At 45.6% G+C, this 16,391-nt stretch overlaps 1 protein-coding gene across 3 annotated transcripts; it reads right to left on the bottom strand.

Moving 5' to 3' along the window:
• Positions 1-50: 50 nt before the first annotated feature.
• On the bottom strand, positions 51-15,291 carry clcn1b (chloride channel, voltage-sensitive 1b). Of its 3 annotated transcripts, none has more exons than XM_088388200.1 (23): positions 15,226-15,291; positions 9,008-9,221; positions 8,494-8,625; positions 8,307-8,435; positions 8,091-8,224; positions 7,093-7,170; positions 6,575-6,653; positions 5,073-5,198; positions 3,940-4,024; positions 3,774-3,875; positions 3,425-3,509; positions 3,000-3,155; positions 2,851-2,920; positions 2,649-2,759; positions 2,337-2,550; positions 2,130-2,263; positions 1,869-2,050; positions 1,708-1,789; positions 1,487-1,572; positions 1,342-1,386; positions 1,154-1,258; positions 830-916; positions 51-733 (listed from the first exon to the last, which is right to left on the bottom strand). In XM_088388200.1, the coding sequence occupies exons 1-23, from the start codon at positions 15,274-15,276 to the stop codon at positions 356-358; spliced, it is 2,865 nt and encodes a 954-aa protein (XP_088244326.1). In that variant the 5' UTR covers positions 15,277-15,291; the 3' UTR covers positions 51-355. The 3 variants fall into 3 exon arrangements, with proteins under 3 accessions (XP_088244326.1, XP_088244327.1, XP_088244329.1); XM_088388201.1 differs by lacking the exon at positions 6,575-6,653 and adding an exon at positions 6,102-6,180; XM_088388203.1 differs by lacking the exon at positions 15,226-15,291 and adding an exon at positions 11,164-11,340.
• Positions 15,292-16,391: the final 1,100 nt, after the last annotated feature.

Here is a 16,391-nt window from a genome sequence, read left to right as displayed (position 1 = left end):
ATAATTTTTGTCATTTATTATTTTTAAAAATGACAGACCTTTACGGGTGATTTAACAGCAATTATATAATCATAAATTGTACAATTAAATTAACCTTCATCAGTAAACAGTAAATCCTCGTTGAGGTCAAAGTTATTAAGAAGTCTATCTCAACATATTTCATGGTCGTCATTAAGCACTGCCAGTCTTTCAAGGAGTTTCTTGGTGAGTATACGAAATTGACGTCGTGTAGGACAGATTGTCAAAAGAGTTTGTGAAAGCCACAGGAAGGCACCTGAAATTTAAAGAATGGGGGGAAAAAAAAGTAGAAAAAGTTGGCCCGCTGAGAGCGCAAAGTTTGTGACCTGACTCCTTCCTAGATGGGCTCGTCTGACTCCTCGCTCTCCTGCTCCTTGTGCAAGGAGGACAGCGTGAGGACGGGCCCGCCGGGTGAGCCCGGCAAGTCGGTGGGCGAGGAGGTAGACGGGGACGCCGGCTCGCGCGTGCTAGCTGAGTCGCCTCCGCTGGGCGAGGACGGGGCGTTGCGGGCGGGCATCCCTCGGGGATTGTCATCCCTCGCCGGCTCCCCGTCCCTCCTGCTCCCTTCACCCCAAAGGTTCCGGTCCCACGTGGGTGAGGCAGGGTTGGAGGAAGAAGGCTGGTGCTTGCTTTTCCTGCTGGCGTCCCGGAAGCTGGCCAATGGTGGGCGGAGCCTCACGCCGCTCCGAGTCGAGCCCTCGATGGCTTTCTGTAACTGGGAGCACAGAAGAAGAGACTCAATTCTCATTAAATCACTGAGAGTAAAAAACACAGCTATGTAAACAGAAAAAAAAAAAAATAAACGCCTTACCTCTTTGAGTGCAACCACACCCACCAGCTTGCCAATACTGGTGACGTAGGCATGACTCAGACCCAGCAGAGAGAACAGAGTGTGGGTCTGAGTAATAACAGAAAGGAGGAAGAGGAGGAGGGGGGGCGCCGTCCAGTCAGCGTTAAACGTATTGGAATGTGACAGCATTCTGCTTGCGTGGCTGCTCTTTCGCACGTCCCTTACACTTACGATGGATTTGAAAACAGGTCAAATGGCAAATGTTGCGATACATAATGTATACTATATGTTGCGTGTGTGAAATTGTTCTCCCAGATTTGAACTTTAACCTGCGCTGCCGCTTACCTTGTGCAAAGACGTTCTTTCCACCAGCTGGAAAGGGGAGGGGTCAATGCGAATCTGCTCCATATCCATTGGCTTGTCCATCTGGGCCTCCTCCCAGGCTTTGATCTGTGCAATGACAGGGCCGCAATGATCGTACGCTAACCTGACTGATTATCTGATGATGCTGAGCGGCGGCGACGCTGCTGTACCTCCTCTGGGGACATGGTGTCAGCTAATGTAGGGGGAGCTGTTTCCTGGATGGATGAATAAAATGCTCAATGTTGAGCAAGCTGCCATCTTGGACATTATCAGTCCCTCAAATCGCATGTGCTAATTGGCAAGAGGGTGACGTACCTGTATGTCGGTCTGTCCTGTCGACGACGACGACGAGGAGAAGAGTCTCTGGAAGGTCTTTCGGACAGAAGGCGTTTTGCGCTTGTCTGAAGTGAAAATGTTAAACAATGGATCTAAACGATTATTCAATTATGAAAGTAGTTGTCAATTAATTTGATAATTGATTATTTAATTCCAAAACACATTGGGATTACGGGAGGTAACGGCCTTTGCGTCTTTACCTGTGCTTGTGTGATTGCTGGAAGGCTCCTGAGTTTTAGGCGATGGGACGGGCCCGTTGCATTCGTCCATCACCGGCGCAGTCTGAAATGGAAACACGCATTTACGTCCATCTGCATTGCACAGCGCTGTTGCTGTAGCAAGCCACGTTCATCACCCTCACCTTGTCCACGCCGTCGTTAGCGCCTTCCTCGTCCACGAAGCTAAACGACTCCCAGCTGAGTTTGGAAAATTGGCCCGGTGAACTCTGAGCTGTCTCAAAGACCCGCCTGGCTGGCGAGAGCCACCAGTCGATGGCGGCTTGGAGCTCCATCCTCTCGATGGAGCCCAGAAGAATCATGGATTCTTTGCAGGCAAATAAAGGAACGGTGAGGCCTCGTGTGCATGGATGGCATTGTCGTCTGAAGTTTTTAGCTCTTCTAACCTTTGGTGTCAACGAGGGGGATGGTTTTTAGCGCCGTCGTGTCCAGCAGATCATTCAATTCCCGATAGGTGGTGTGAGACGACAAGAACTTGACCTTGCGCACCATGATGTCCTCCACAAAGATGTTGTACTTGCTAAAGAAACACGCCAGACATCACTGAAGGCGACCGTCCTTTCGGGCTCATGACATCCGGGTTCCCGCTTTACCTGATGTGCCCAAGGGCCAGCTCAGGCAAGTACGGCAGCTTCTTCACCTGGATGATCGAGTCGTAGAGTGAAGGCTGTAGACCCTGGGCCACCATGTTGGCCAGGATGACTGCCACCATCATGGGCAGGATGTGGGAGATCTGACCCGTCAGCTCGAAGCAGATCACCGCCGTGGAAACTGTGTGAGTCACTGCTCCCGTCATGGCGGCCGCGCCTGGGAAGGGAAAAGAGGACAGTTTGATATCACGCATCTGTGAACCGATAACTCATCGATTATCAAATTAATCAGATTGCGGAAGGCCTGTGACTGACCGATGACGGCGTAGCCTCCCGGCAGGATTCGATACACGATCCCGTCAAACAGGATTCCATTTGGGAAGAGAGTGGCCATGATCTCCCCTACCAGGCGACCAAAAGCAGCTCCTACAGCAGCGAGATAAGACGCGCTGTTGAAGAAGCTGCTCGAGGTCAGCAGCCGGCGATGTTCGCATAACTACAAAAAAAATCCCCTTACCTAATATGAACACTGGCATGAAGGCGCCCGATGGGATGGGCATGGTTGTGGAAACCGCTGACATCCAGAACTGCAAACGAGAGCGCCTGCATTTTATTGTGCAAGTGTACCTATTGGTGTGTCCTGTTCGCGTGTGTGCGGCTACTCACCTTCATGAAGAGAAAGAGGAGGAGGATGACGAAGACGCTGACCTGAGGGTGAAGCCACACGGCCGAGCGGCCCAGGCCGGGCGGAGGGGCGGATGTTGAGATTTTGGTCCAGGTGAAGTTGTCGAACAAGGAGTTGATGCACTCTCTGGGCATGAGCTGCCACGGACACGGGAGAGCGCAAGATGACGCTTGCTTGTAAAACTCCAAAAGTCATCTCACAGAAAAGTTGAATTCAATCAAAATGCATTAGAGCGCTGCATTTTATCATTGCTCATGTCGCCACAGGCCAAACTTGGCAAAGGAGATGACAAAAGTAAAATGATGTAATAGTACAGCATGCTAAAACTACAAAATGAAAGCCGGAGAAAACAGTCATCCCTCCGTGATATTTTTTTAGATACAAGCTGCATCTAATACGTCCTCACCTCGCCAGCCATAAACTGTCCGAATCCAGGAGGGAACGTGAAGGTGGCGATGATCAACGTGACTGCGCCTGGATAGATCAACCGACTGGACACAAGCACATAAAAACAATAAGATTGGATTAAAACGGAAAAACACACACACGGTTCTGCCCGCCTCCCTAATGGCGGCGATGAGTGCTTCCAGATTGTCGGGCCGCAGGGGAGCAGACATTGAGCGAATACCTCGCCAAAAGGTTATTAAAGCTCTCCTGCTTTGCGCCACCATGACACCGATGAGCTCAAAGAGGAGAGCCGCACTAAATAATGTCGGCAGATGTTCAAGTGTGTGTGTGTGTGTGTGTGTACTCACTGCTTCGTCAGAAAGCGCGTGAGCGCCGTGGGTCTTCTCATGAAGAGAACCACCTGTCGGTTCAAGTAGACAAAGAAGGCCCCCAAGAAGCCGCACGAGATTCTGAAAGCCAAGAGACGAATCCCTCAGATAGGTTTTCATTTAATTGCACACGCTGACGCATTACCCGATGATTGCGAACGCCGGCAGCTCCTGGAGGTCAAAGGGGAAATCCTTGCGGAAGTTGGTTTTGAAGAGAGCAGTGATTGTGACTGTTGGAGGAGAAACCAACACACACACACGCGCGCACAAAACAAAAAACAACATCAGTTGAAGCGTATTTTTTCCTGCAGGAGGAAATAATTCAATCGCATACGGTCTGGGCTACTAATTCATTACATAACCAAATCAGATCGCTCTGATTTCATTCCTCATCTGCTCACCAGCCCTCAAGGTCAAATTTTTCATGTTATCTGGAAATGGCTTTAATGTGATATAATAATTCAAATAGTAGTTGTCAGGTCCTATATTTCAACTGGATTTAGTATTCCCATGCAATTTGGACTTTTGACATTAAGCTTTGTGAGAATCCGTTGAGAAACTAAGTCAAATATCCTCCAAAAATAAAATGGCTTGGATGTGAATAGAAGCATTTTACTGATATTTTTGTAGTTGAATATTCACCAAAAATACATTTGCAAATTATTTAATTTGTTAAATAAATAATTTCCAAGAAAAAAAAATCTGAGTTTTCATGGCTTAATTAACACATTTATTAATTTGTGGCACAAGTGTAGACTGTGTGTGTGTGTCCTGGCTCTCCTCCCCATCTTGTGCTCACCTGCTCCTGGTCGTCCTCACCTGCGCCTCCTTATATCCGATGACCTCATGTATTTAACCTCGTGTCTTGTTCTGTCTCTGCACCAGTTTGTTTCGGAATTATTTCTTGTTCATGCCTCAGATCCAATTTAGTTGAGTCTGCATTTGGGTCCTACCTCACGTCATGTTCATAACACGTTCCGCTTTGATTTCACACAGATCATGATCCAAAACATACCACAACGTGTAATTCCTAGATGTTGAAAAGATGGAAATCTACACTACAGCTGACACTTGACACTTTTATCTCATCATGTTGGTGGTGTAAGAAGGCAACTCGTTGATCGTCCAATTACTTTTGCAATTCCAATTACTTTTGGGCAACAGTGCAAACACACTGCGGTACGGACTTTGCTGTCACAAGCGGCTACTTTCTATAAAAAGTAGCCAGCGCTGCAGTATTTCCAGTGTGTGTTTGAGTGTGTGTGAAGTGTGTCTCACCAGCATCTTTGTTCCACACAGAGAGCACCCTGAATATGAAGGCGCTGAATGTGGCGGCAAAATATCCCCGCCAGTAATTCCTCACTGCAAAGTAGGTAGACGTGACCTCAATACTGAACAACACCCCTGGTGGTGGAGGAGGAGAGAAAAAGAAAAAGGGACGAAAGGAGGGATGGAGGAGAGAAGAGCGAGAAGGATTAGAGGGAAAACATGAGGGAAGAATTGGTCAACGAGGGAGACGATGTGAAGGGTGTAGAGAAATGAGTTCAAATATGCTGAGGGAGACAAAAACACTTGGAGTTGAGGGTATGATCATACTCAAAAGGAGGGCCACTAAAACACACAAGTGCACTCTTATTAAGTATAGACACACACGCACGTATTAGTGACTTGACTTAAACTTAATAGTGTGGTGCCTTGAGATACAAGTGATCCGACTTGCGAGTTTTTTTTTCTTTGACTAGTGAATAAGTTTCTAAACTGAGGCTTCACGCTTTCTGTTGAAATTTACTCAAAAACTAAACATTAAATAAAGAAAAAGCCACATGGCTTTGCCTTGTGGAAGTACGCTTAGCTTAATGCTAACACACAATGCAAAACGCCATTGACATGTATTGTTAGCATCAATAGTCGTTGTTTTACAAGAAACAGATACTTGAACAGAAATGGATGAAAAACACATGTAGTCAGATAATATAAAAATACTCACAGGCCTATATTTATATATTTATCCTCTAAGAAAAATGACTAATACTACAGCAGCTTGGTAGGTATCTTACGGTGGTAGTCGAAGAAGAATTTCATGTCCTCTTTATATTTGCGTGAATGTATTATACTGCCTCTTGGTGGCCAAGTAGGACACGTCTTTTTTAATGTTCTCCATTTTTCAAACGTGTGATTCAATTATAAAAACAAAAATGATTTATTTATGTATTTAAAAATAAGCAGCAAAAAGAGCTTTGAAAGCCATGCTGTGGTGGACGGGGGGAGGGGGTAGGTTGTAGTGAGGGGTGCAAAGTTGTACAGTACCTCCTAGTGGAGTGCCGAAACAGCATCCCACCCCGACAGCACAGCCAACAGTCAGAATATCTGTGTAACCGTAAGGGTTCTACTGACACAGACAACGGGAGGGTGGGGAGGAGGGAAAAGGGGTTCGTTGGGTGGGGGGTGGGGGGGGGGGTGATTGGTTGATGGGACAGAGAGATAGAAAAACAGGTGAAGGCAGAGAGGAGAGGATGGGAGGGCAGATGGGGTGATGTGACAGTGGGGAAGCAAAATTGGATAAAGTGAATAAATAATGTTCAATGGATTTTTGCAAGAGGTGGTAATAAAGGTGTGAGGAAACATCACAACTCAGCTGGAGGGCATAATAAAAGCGAGGAAGCGCATGCATTCGGAAAAAATGGATGCTTCAGTATTTGGTCAAAAGTTTCAGGACGCGTCATCTAAACATTAATTCTGATGCCTTAGGTCCATTTTGAGGTCATCCATGTGGGACTTGCCTCCCACTGGAGCAGCAAAACAAGTGGCCACTCCCACAGCACACGCACACACCAACAGGTCCCGGTTATGGGTGCCATTCTAGGGTTCAAAGGTCAGTGGGAAGTGGGGAAGCACGAGGAGGGGGCAAAGCAGTTGGGATGAATGAATGAGAGAGCAAAAGGGGCGGGGACAAATAGGTCATGAGAGGTCAACATGATTACACATTAGCATCACGCTATTAATACGATGAGACGCAAAGAGACAAGGTGTTTTTTATTGGGGGGGCAAAACAAAAGCATCAAATGCATGGTGGGTGGGTACCGTGGATGGGAGAAAAAAACACTTTTCCCATTTTCTTTTCAAATTAGACCGATGGGCTGATTATTAATAGATCATCCACTGAATTGGAAAATATCAAGTCAAGATACATTGGCGTTGTTTCAAATGTTTTTTTTCAGGGTCACCAAAATGGGAAGAGTTTAACAACATTTAGGATGGAACAGGGGAAACGGCACTTTTGCCTGAGGCTTCATCTTACCTCATAGACGCCAGAGAAGATGGACATGAAGCGACTTAGCACTGCAGCACAGATACTGGCGATGTGGACGAATGGACCCTGAGGAAGGAGGCAGATGACAGACACATACAAAACACTGACGATGGCGTGTAAAACATCCGTGTCTGAAATGGGTCGCGTAGTATCGAAACACATCAATCAGGGCCTAATTGCCGGGCAGAGATAGCCTTCGCTGCAACTATGCCGGGGTGGATGGGGGGGACTAATGCACTCCTTGGAGGACTTGAATAATCAGTGAGGGGAGGCAGGGCAGGACAATAAGACAGCTGATGATTTATCATCCTCTGAACTCACGGTAAAAGTAGATAGAGTGGGAGAGAAATGAGGGGGAGGTAAAAAGTGGCGATGGTGGCGATACTGGATAGTAAATGAGGATGAAAACTTGTTTACTCACAGATGACAAAATTACTCCTGCTCAGTACTGATTGAAGTACTTGACTAAAAGTAAAATAGCACAACAAGTGAAAATTTACTGCACATGAAATATTTACCTGCTTTAATTTCAGTGTTGAAACTGAGAAGAAAAAAATTGATTTACTATCAAAAATTATTCCCATAGTTTAGCTAACATTGTGAAGTAACTAACAAAAAAATGCTAAATCGGATAAAAATGACAGTAAATTACACACTACTTGTTTGTGTGTGTGTTTTTTTTTTTTTTAGTTTAGACAAAACCACCACAACACATTGGCCAGATTTTGTGCAGGAGTCAACAATTCAACTTTACTACTACCATCAACTAACCGTTAACTGCTAATCGCTAGTTGCTTTTAAAGGAGTCTTTCATTTTCATTCATTGAATTGTCTTCTATTTTATAACTTTTCCTCATGTTGACCGAATATATATTTTTTTAGAGGAAGCTCACTGGCAATTTGACAGAAATTTTCCACCTCTTTGCAAACCTAATTCAAGTACAGTATGTCAAAATGGGAGCTCTAGTAAGTACAACACTGCTTACCTCTTTGCCCACTGGCATCCCACTGCCCAAACCCGCCGTCAAGCCGATGACTTTAGCCACAAAGGCCTTCAGGGTCAGATACTCCTTAAGAACTACGCCCCTCAGGATGGTTTTAAGCTCCGGAATTCCAGAACCTGGAGCCGAGAGGGGATGTAAACAAGGCGGTGAGAGGGGTTGATGGGTGATGTGGGGGCAGCGGGGTGGGGCGTAGCTTACCGATGGCCTGCGGGGAAACCAGGTGACAGAAGAGGGAGGCGAACATGACAAGAATCATGGGGTAGCTAATCCAGGCGAGGTACTGGAGCGCCACATTGCCCTTCAGCTCCCCGTGCATCCACTTGTAGGCTGCAGGAGCGAAGAGATCATTCAAATGTAAACCTGTAAATCTGACCCCTCCCCCTACCTTGCAGGCTCTTGGCGCTGGCGTAGTCCATACTCCAGCTGACCAGCGCCATGGTCAGGCCAAGGAGGACCAGGAAAATCCAGTCTTCCCCCATCTTGTTCACGATGTAGCGCTGCGCACGAACCAAGCAATCTGGAGCGGAAATGAATGATTCCATTTATCGGCGAAGCTCGTTTGTGACACTCAGTTGTTGCAACAATCGCTGCGAGTAATCATGAGGAAGATGAAGAAGTCAAAGACTTCATTAAAAGATAAAACTGACTATACATGGCACGTACGATCCTATTTCAGTACATTTTCCTCATAGTACAGTAAGTACATTTATAATATTAGTTATGGACATGGCAATTATTCAGTTAATTATTCAGTAAAAGTATTTGTTTGCAGAGTATAAAAAATATGCCTGAGAATCTTGTCATATTGTCTGTCTACATGTGTTGCTGTAACTTTTGTGTTCCTTCTGTTTGCCCATTCATGTGGTTTTCCGTTGTGTTTTAGCATTAGGCTAGGCGACCTTGACATTTGGAGTAGGAGCGTGGCTTCTTGGTGGACGAACTGTGACTGAGGTGGGACTCCAAGATGACGGGATGCTGATGCCGTCGTCCTGCCCCTTTGCCCGCCGCCGCGTTCTTCTCTTCTGCCTGTCTTTGCCATTGTCGCTCTGTCAGCAAACGGGCTGCCTCCCGCCGGGCAAAGTTTCCCAGCTGCTCCCTATACTCCCCGTAGAGCTGCAAGCAAAAAATGTGACAAAAAAAATCAATACTGACTGAAAAACGGGGCGCTCTAAAAGGGCCACAAGCTTAATGAGAAGAAATATCCGATACCACTCTTTTTTCAGACCGATACCAGTCCGAGTATTCCCTCTCTGAGTACTCGCTAGATGCCCGCGAGCACCATATTGGTGACCCCTGTAAAGGATACACACCAACCTGAATACCCTGCAGACAGAAATAGAAAAAACGGGCATAGAGATCGGAAAAACCCCTCCCCGAGCGAAGGCCGGCTCTGGACGCTGGCCACATGAGGAGATCCTGGACAGGGAGAACATGTCACATCTTCCCCTTCCGCTCTTTACACCTTCAAGCCCGGTCACATGCGAGCATCCGCACACACGACATGACGGCAAGCGATCCGGCCTGATCGCTTTGCAAGCGCAGAAGCTGTGAAATCCAGCACATCCGGGCACAGGCGCACCACGTGCAACACAAACCCGCAGATTGCGCGCATCCCGTTGCCGCCGTTTCCGCGCAGTGCAGCAAGACGCTAAATCATACGGGCTTCACATTTGGCTCTCGTGTCCACACGGGAAAGGAGAGCTGGCCGGGAGGCCCCAAAGAGGACCTAAGCTCATCTAACTGCCTATAAATCGACACCCCAGTTGCACTATAACGTAAAATCGGTAGGATCGAAACGACACCCCAAACCACATGGCACCAGATATTATGACGCGATAGGAACTCGAGTCACACGATTGGCTTCAAGTCAGCCTTTTTTACGACTCTGTCTGTGATTTATGCATTCTCTGAACTGCTTATCCTCACCGGGGCATTAGTGAGATGCTAGCTAGCAGGTGCAAGACTCTAACAGATTGCCCATACTGTTGCAAAAGTGGTGGAGAAAGTCGCTGTCAAGTGAAAATAAATCTCCGGTGAATTGGACATGCCACAGAGAAGAGGCGTTTCAACAATACTGCCAAATTCCATTCAAAAGTATTCTCAGGGTTATGAAATGAAGCTTGAAAAATGTGACCAATCAAGTCGTTCTCTCCGTTCTCAAACAATCAAATATCTGAACGCCGACCTAAAAAGATGGATGCTAGCTTGACCCGCCCTCCTCTCTTTTCTTAATGGAAAACATGTTAATTACTATCCCACAAATTCATTTCATTTGTCGTATTGATTTTGTTAATCTGCCCATTACCAGCGTTGCTTTAACTACATGTCCTTTCATTGAATCACTTTTAAAAAGCTAATAAATTGGCTGAACAAAACTCTCATGCTGTCATGTGATTAAAATCAACGTTGAAGGGCTTCAGTGGGGAACAAATTTTGGCAAGATCTGAGTGTTTGTCTTGTCCTGGCTAATCCACAATGTTTACTTTTTGTATTCTATCTACCAATCTTTCAAGCTATTATCTATCCATGTAAAATATTGACATAGATGAAACCAAAGGATATTGTCACTATAATCATAATTTTCCTTCTGTTTTATTTTGTAAGTAATTAGGAAATACATTATGTATAGCTGCATGCTAGTTTAAATGCTCAGTTAAAAACATTTTACAATTCGACATTTAAAACATGTTGATTACTTCATGAGCCGATACTTGTGAAACAATACTTCACATTTATTTGAATTAGATTAAGATAAAATGTGAAGATGTATGTAAATATTCAGTCAATAATTCAGAATTTAAATCAAATAAGGAAATCCCATTGTATGAGAATATATGGTGTAGCTCAAATTAAAACTACTTCAAACTTGATCATAAGATTATTACTATGAAATATTCTTTAAAATTACAACACGCGTCTTTCATAATCATTCCTGGTGACCAAATCCAAAGTGCGCCACCATCAAAATATGCACATACGCCATTATCAGCCCAATTAAAAATGAATGAAAAACAATTAAAAATAAATAAATCAAAAGGCTCCACCAGATGGTTACCTCATCACTTGACTCGGGCATGACTTGGCGGCGTCCGCGTCGTGCGCCTTGTTCTGTCACCTGTCCGGCACAACAGACGCGCTGGGCCGAGCATTAACGCCGCACCACTGATCCATCAACATCAGCCATCAAAGAGGCCGCCGCTAACCGGGGAGACCTGTGCACTGTTCACAGAAGCAGCAGAGACGTACTGCCATGACCTCTGACCTCTGAGCGGGGTTTTAATTCAATAAAGGAAATGGAATTAAGTAACAGTAGAAAAAAATGGTTCTGTTTTTTTCTTTTTTTTTACGAGAGCAGATTGCCCGCTACCTCATAGCATATTTACTCAGCAAGATCAAATGTGGGAAAGACATTGAAAGCTCCATTTGTATCTTTGCTGTCTCCATCTGTCAACCTTTGCGTTTACACTGATACAGTCATGTGACCTCGGGTGTCACTTACGCACCGGCTGGAGCGCCCCAAGGTGACCCTTGCGCAACTTTCACACGCTTCTACAGTTGGGAGCTGGCGAATACACACGCAAATTTGTTCATTATCAAGCTGCCCTTTATTCCTTGAATAAACTCCATAAAAGTCGTCAGCTTTAATGAACAGCTCTTCCGCTCATTAACCTTTTTTTTCCTTTCTTTTTTCCCACCACACTGCAAAAAGTCTCCTGGGACGACAAGAAAGAGGGAAACGATCCTGCATGTCGTTGCTCTGCTGGGAATACAAAAATGGAGTTTGATCTAATAAAAGAATCATCCAGATGCAAACATCATATACATATAAATGCGTGTCTCTCTCTCTCTCTCTCTCTCTCTCTCTCTCTCTCTCTCTCTCTCTCTCTCTCTCTCTCTCTCTCTCTCTCTCTCTCTCTCTCTCTCTCTCTCTCTCTCTCTCTCTCTCTATATATATATATATATATATATATATATATATATATCTATGTTTTATGTATTTGTTTTTGCTTGATCTATGTGCACCATGCGGAACCGAGTTAAAATCTAATGAATGCAGTGGTTGAAGGTCAGTGTGACCCTGAGAGTTAATTCAAAGTGTAATTGCACATTCCGGCGCTCTCTCATAAGAGTGGGCGCCGCATATTCATAAATTTGCGCGTTTGTGTTTATGAGCTCACGACACGGCACGCCGATTGTGTGCTGAGGCCTTACAACAATATAACCCTGCCCCACAGCACAAGGTTAATGATCAAATTTGACCCACCCGCTGGCAGATAGATCAGGAGATTATCCTGGCACTGTACGCGTGCACACACACGCGCACGCGTTCCACGAGTTACCATATGCATGCCCTAATTAACAGCACAATAACAACACCATGCCTCGTCCAAACACAACTCAAGCTGTCATGTTCTAATTAATGTGTGTCGACTCGGCAAAAAAAAGAGAAATGTGTCGGATTTTCTATGCGTTACGCAGTCGTTGTTCATTTCTTTGTGAAAATACCGACGTATAATCTCATACGCCTTACCGGCAACTCATCTGTGTTCGGCACCGCCTCAAAAGTGTTGGTCCTCTGTCGCATGTTTCCCAGCGCTCCTCTGCAACTCAATTTTTGGACACTCTCTAACATAGTGCAATTCCCCGTCCTCACATCGCCGCCTTAAATCTGCCCTTCCTCGTCTTTGCCATGGCGGCCTGTCGCCTGGCCGTATGCGTCAGACCAGGTACGAGCGGCGCACAGCACTCACACAGAAACACACGCAGGAAAAGACACACCGAGGTTAACGCGGAGACTTGAAGCTTGACAATAAAATGTCAGCAGCTCTTAATTCAGAGTCCGATCCAGCAGATTCCGATTGAGGCACTCGGCTAATGGCAGCGTGCCGGCCGCGCACAAGCTCAAAGTATGACAATAATACTTGCTGACGGAGTGGAGACATGTTGACATTGTGCGGTATGGAGGGAGGCGGGTAGATGTGTACGGTAACTTGTCATTTTTTAGGCCCCTTCTAAGAAATATGACAGTAGAGGTCATCGTCAAGTGTTTTCCGATGAAAGATGTGCTAATGAATGTGATCCACATCAATATTGCTCAGAATACAATACGGATTAATTTAATTATCGCAACGAGGTGGATTCAGTTGAGTTAGTACCAGGTACCAAACAGATGGGGTAAGCCTCTGAGCGAGCTTGCATTTCACCTTGCTCTCTCACTCTTCCACCCAAAATGTTCCCCCTGGCACCCTTCCGGATCCCCATCCATTCGAGCCCCCTCCCCTGAGGTGAAACCTTACTCGTGGGTAAATTTAGCACACGGTGTGACCCAATGTTCAGTGACACACTTCCCCGATGTTCTCGCTTGTTCGGCGCTCATCCCTCCCGCGAGGCCCGTCGTACTGAAAGATGGAGCTTGTTAGCCTTTCGTCCAAAACAATGACAAGTAATGTGACGTCGCGTCACAGCGGTGCGTCATTTCATTTCGACGCCCGAGCAAAGGAGGGAGTGAGAAAGAAGGTGTCAAGTGGCCTGAGTATCACGTGAAGTTTTAATGGCTTAATCGCTCGCATGGCTGCGAAACTTTTGGCAGGTGAACATTATCCCTTTGCTAGCATGTACCATTTGAGACTTACGAGATCTATTTCACTACCGATGACAGCCTCGCCGCGTGCGAGCCGTCCCCTCGGAGAACCCTTGTTTTTATGACGGGTACAAAGCCTTTGTCCTCGTTCAGGTCATCAACGCCACTTGACAGAAAGCGATTTGCAATGCAAAAATTTCGTTGCAAGTCTTATTTGAAAAGTGCTATGACGCTAAATTGGGCACCTCCGCAAAACTTGCCGACATGTAGCGCCGAATGACATGAGTATGTTACTTAATATTTTCAGATTTTTTTAAATAACATTTATAAATATAATCAAAGCGAAAGTTGTTTAGAAGTCGAGCTTAGCTTTTAAACAGGAACAGAAACATAATTTTTTTCTTCTGTCACTACGCGCAACAAGTTATCAAAACTTATTTCTACTTTTGTATTTTAGAGTTTTAACTTATTTATTTTGACTTGATTACAAGAGTTGAATCAGTACTTCTATTAGTATAACAATCTTTTTACCCACAATATTCTGTACTTATATCCATACTTATACAAGTAGAGTGTTTATATTTTGGTTTAGTGCTATTTTAGTTTTTTTTACACTGATGTAACCTGAATTTATGCACAAGTCAAAACGGTCACTCATTTATGCTAACACGGTCGTTAGCATCTAAAATACATGTCAAGTGCTTATACAACTACGTAAAATACTGATTTTATTGCACTGTATTTAATGAAAACTGTCCGGGAATATGATTTATTTTCAGGGTTAAATGATATTAACACTTTTCAATTTCAGTCACTGGGGAAATACAAGTAGTCGTTGCATTCTTCCGGATCAGCATCCGCCTGTAGCACCTCTGCATATAAACCCTCAAATCCTTCAAGCCTCTGATTTCCTCTCGCAGGCTGTGCTTGCGTAAATATTTCTACAATGATTTCTACAATTTCAACGCGGTACCAAATGCCTGTCACTGCTAAACCAGGAAATACCATCCTTATATAAATGAAAAAAAATAAAAAATAACAAGCAAAACCCGAGGATATTGTGACATGACTTCACCTCCGAATACGCCTCGTAACCTGTCTGCTCAGGTTTCCCGCATTTTGGTACTTATATCCGCCGACACGTGAAAACAGCCGGCAGCTTGTGGAGACGCGCGTGTGACAGAAGACAAGGAACTTAAGGACATTCACTTAAGGATCCGCAATGCAAAGAAGGCCCAGATAAGAGCTTAGGGGGACGCCATAAATTCAAACGACGGTTTGCGTTCATCACCTTCAGCGAAGCATTTCATAACATTGACAATAAGACGGCCCAAAAAATGAAATACATGCATAAAAAAAAAACAGCCGGACAAGGAATGTTTTTGCACCAAGGATGTGTAAATGATAAAATGGAAGAGATGGAGGGGGAAAGGGGTGCAACAGGTGGGAGATGCGTCTGCGGCAGAGATGCAAGAGCTGGAGGCGCGCCAGAGAAGAACAGGCAAGCATGAAGGTAGAAGATGTGCAAAGACCTACCAAGGTCTGTTGGTATCTCAGAGCCTTCCTTTGCGATGCATCTGTAGCCATTGACACGCTGTCAGTGATCCAAAAATAACCTCGCCGGACGCCCCAGCATTTCCACTGGCATGGCCCACCAACTTGCAACGAGCTCCACGCACTCCGACACACACACAGCGTTCAAGTTAAAGGCACACGCAATCCACCACCATCCGTTTCACTCCCCATTTAGAAAAACACACACACTTCCAAGGCAAAGGGGGACACTGGTGGTCTTGGTGGTGGTCTTCAGGTGGTCCAGAGGCTGTGGGTGGGGGGGGATATCCAACGTGGGCCGCCGAAACGACGGGCTGAGAGAAATCAGACTGGCGGACAAAGCAGAGCAAAGCCATCTGATGAGGCAGCGAAGGACACTTTCCTTTATTAGAACTGCAGACACCTAATAACACACACACGGACACACACACACACTAGTTGCACCCGCCCTGCCAGCCGGCCATTAGAGGTGTATGCCGGATGGACATAGTTCGTTTGGAGGGGGTGAGAGGGGGGTTCGGTGTATAGTGGAGTGGGGGGGTTAATGGAAGGGCACCCCTTCTCCCCCATAGGGCTGCCCCTGCAACGTGAGCAGGAAGGCACACATGACACCCCTATGACAGCTCACATCTTATCAGCCTATGATGTGAGGACAATCCCTGTAACGCTTTAATGCCGCGCCAATAAATCATATGGAAGCTCGGACAGTGCAAAGCGGAAAAGCTAACGGGTGCTTGTTGTTTTTAGGGTCACCACAAGGAGTCGTTTCAGGATTTATTTGGCGGAGTTTTTACAACTGATGCTCTTCCTGAGGAAAAATATTTTTGGGCCCGAGAATTGAGCTCACACCGCCTTGACAGAATACAGTGAACCCTTTAAATTCTAAAAAGGTCACATACTGGGACACTATTTCCAAATGTGATTTGTTTTTCCTCAATTTATTGCCAACCCGAGTCACTCTAGTCAGGTCAGGTGACTCGAGTCCCCCACCTCAAATGAGTTTGACCCTGGAAGGGATGCACGGTAATTGACTTGGTATTATTTCCAATGGGCAAATTGTTCCAAAATACCAACACCACAAAGGTCGGCCAGCTTCCCAGAATGGATCACGTTTGACCTTGGAGGTTGCTCCGCGGGCTGCTGAGACA

The sequence above is a fragment of the Syngnathus floridae genome, chromosome 10 (assembly GCF_059516105.1).
Source record: "Syngnathus floridae isolate MCC-2025c chromosome 10, RoL_Sflo_1.0, whole genome shotgun sequence".
Taxonomy (NCBI): Eukaryota; Metazoa; Chordata; class Actinopteri; order Syngnathiformes; family Syngnathidae; genus Syngnathus; species Syngnathus floridae.
This window is presented reverse-complemented; position numbering and strand designations above follow the sequence as displayed.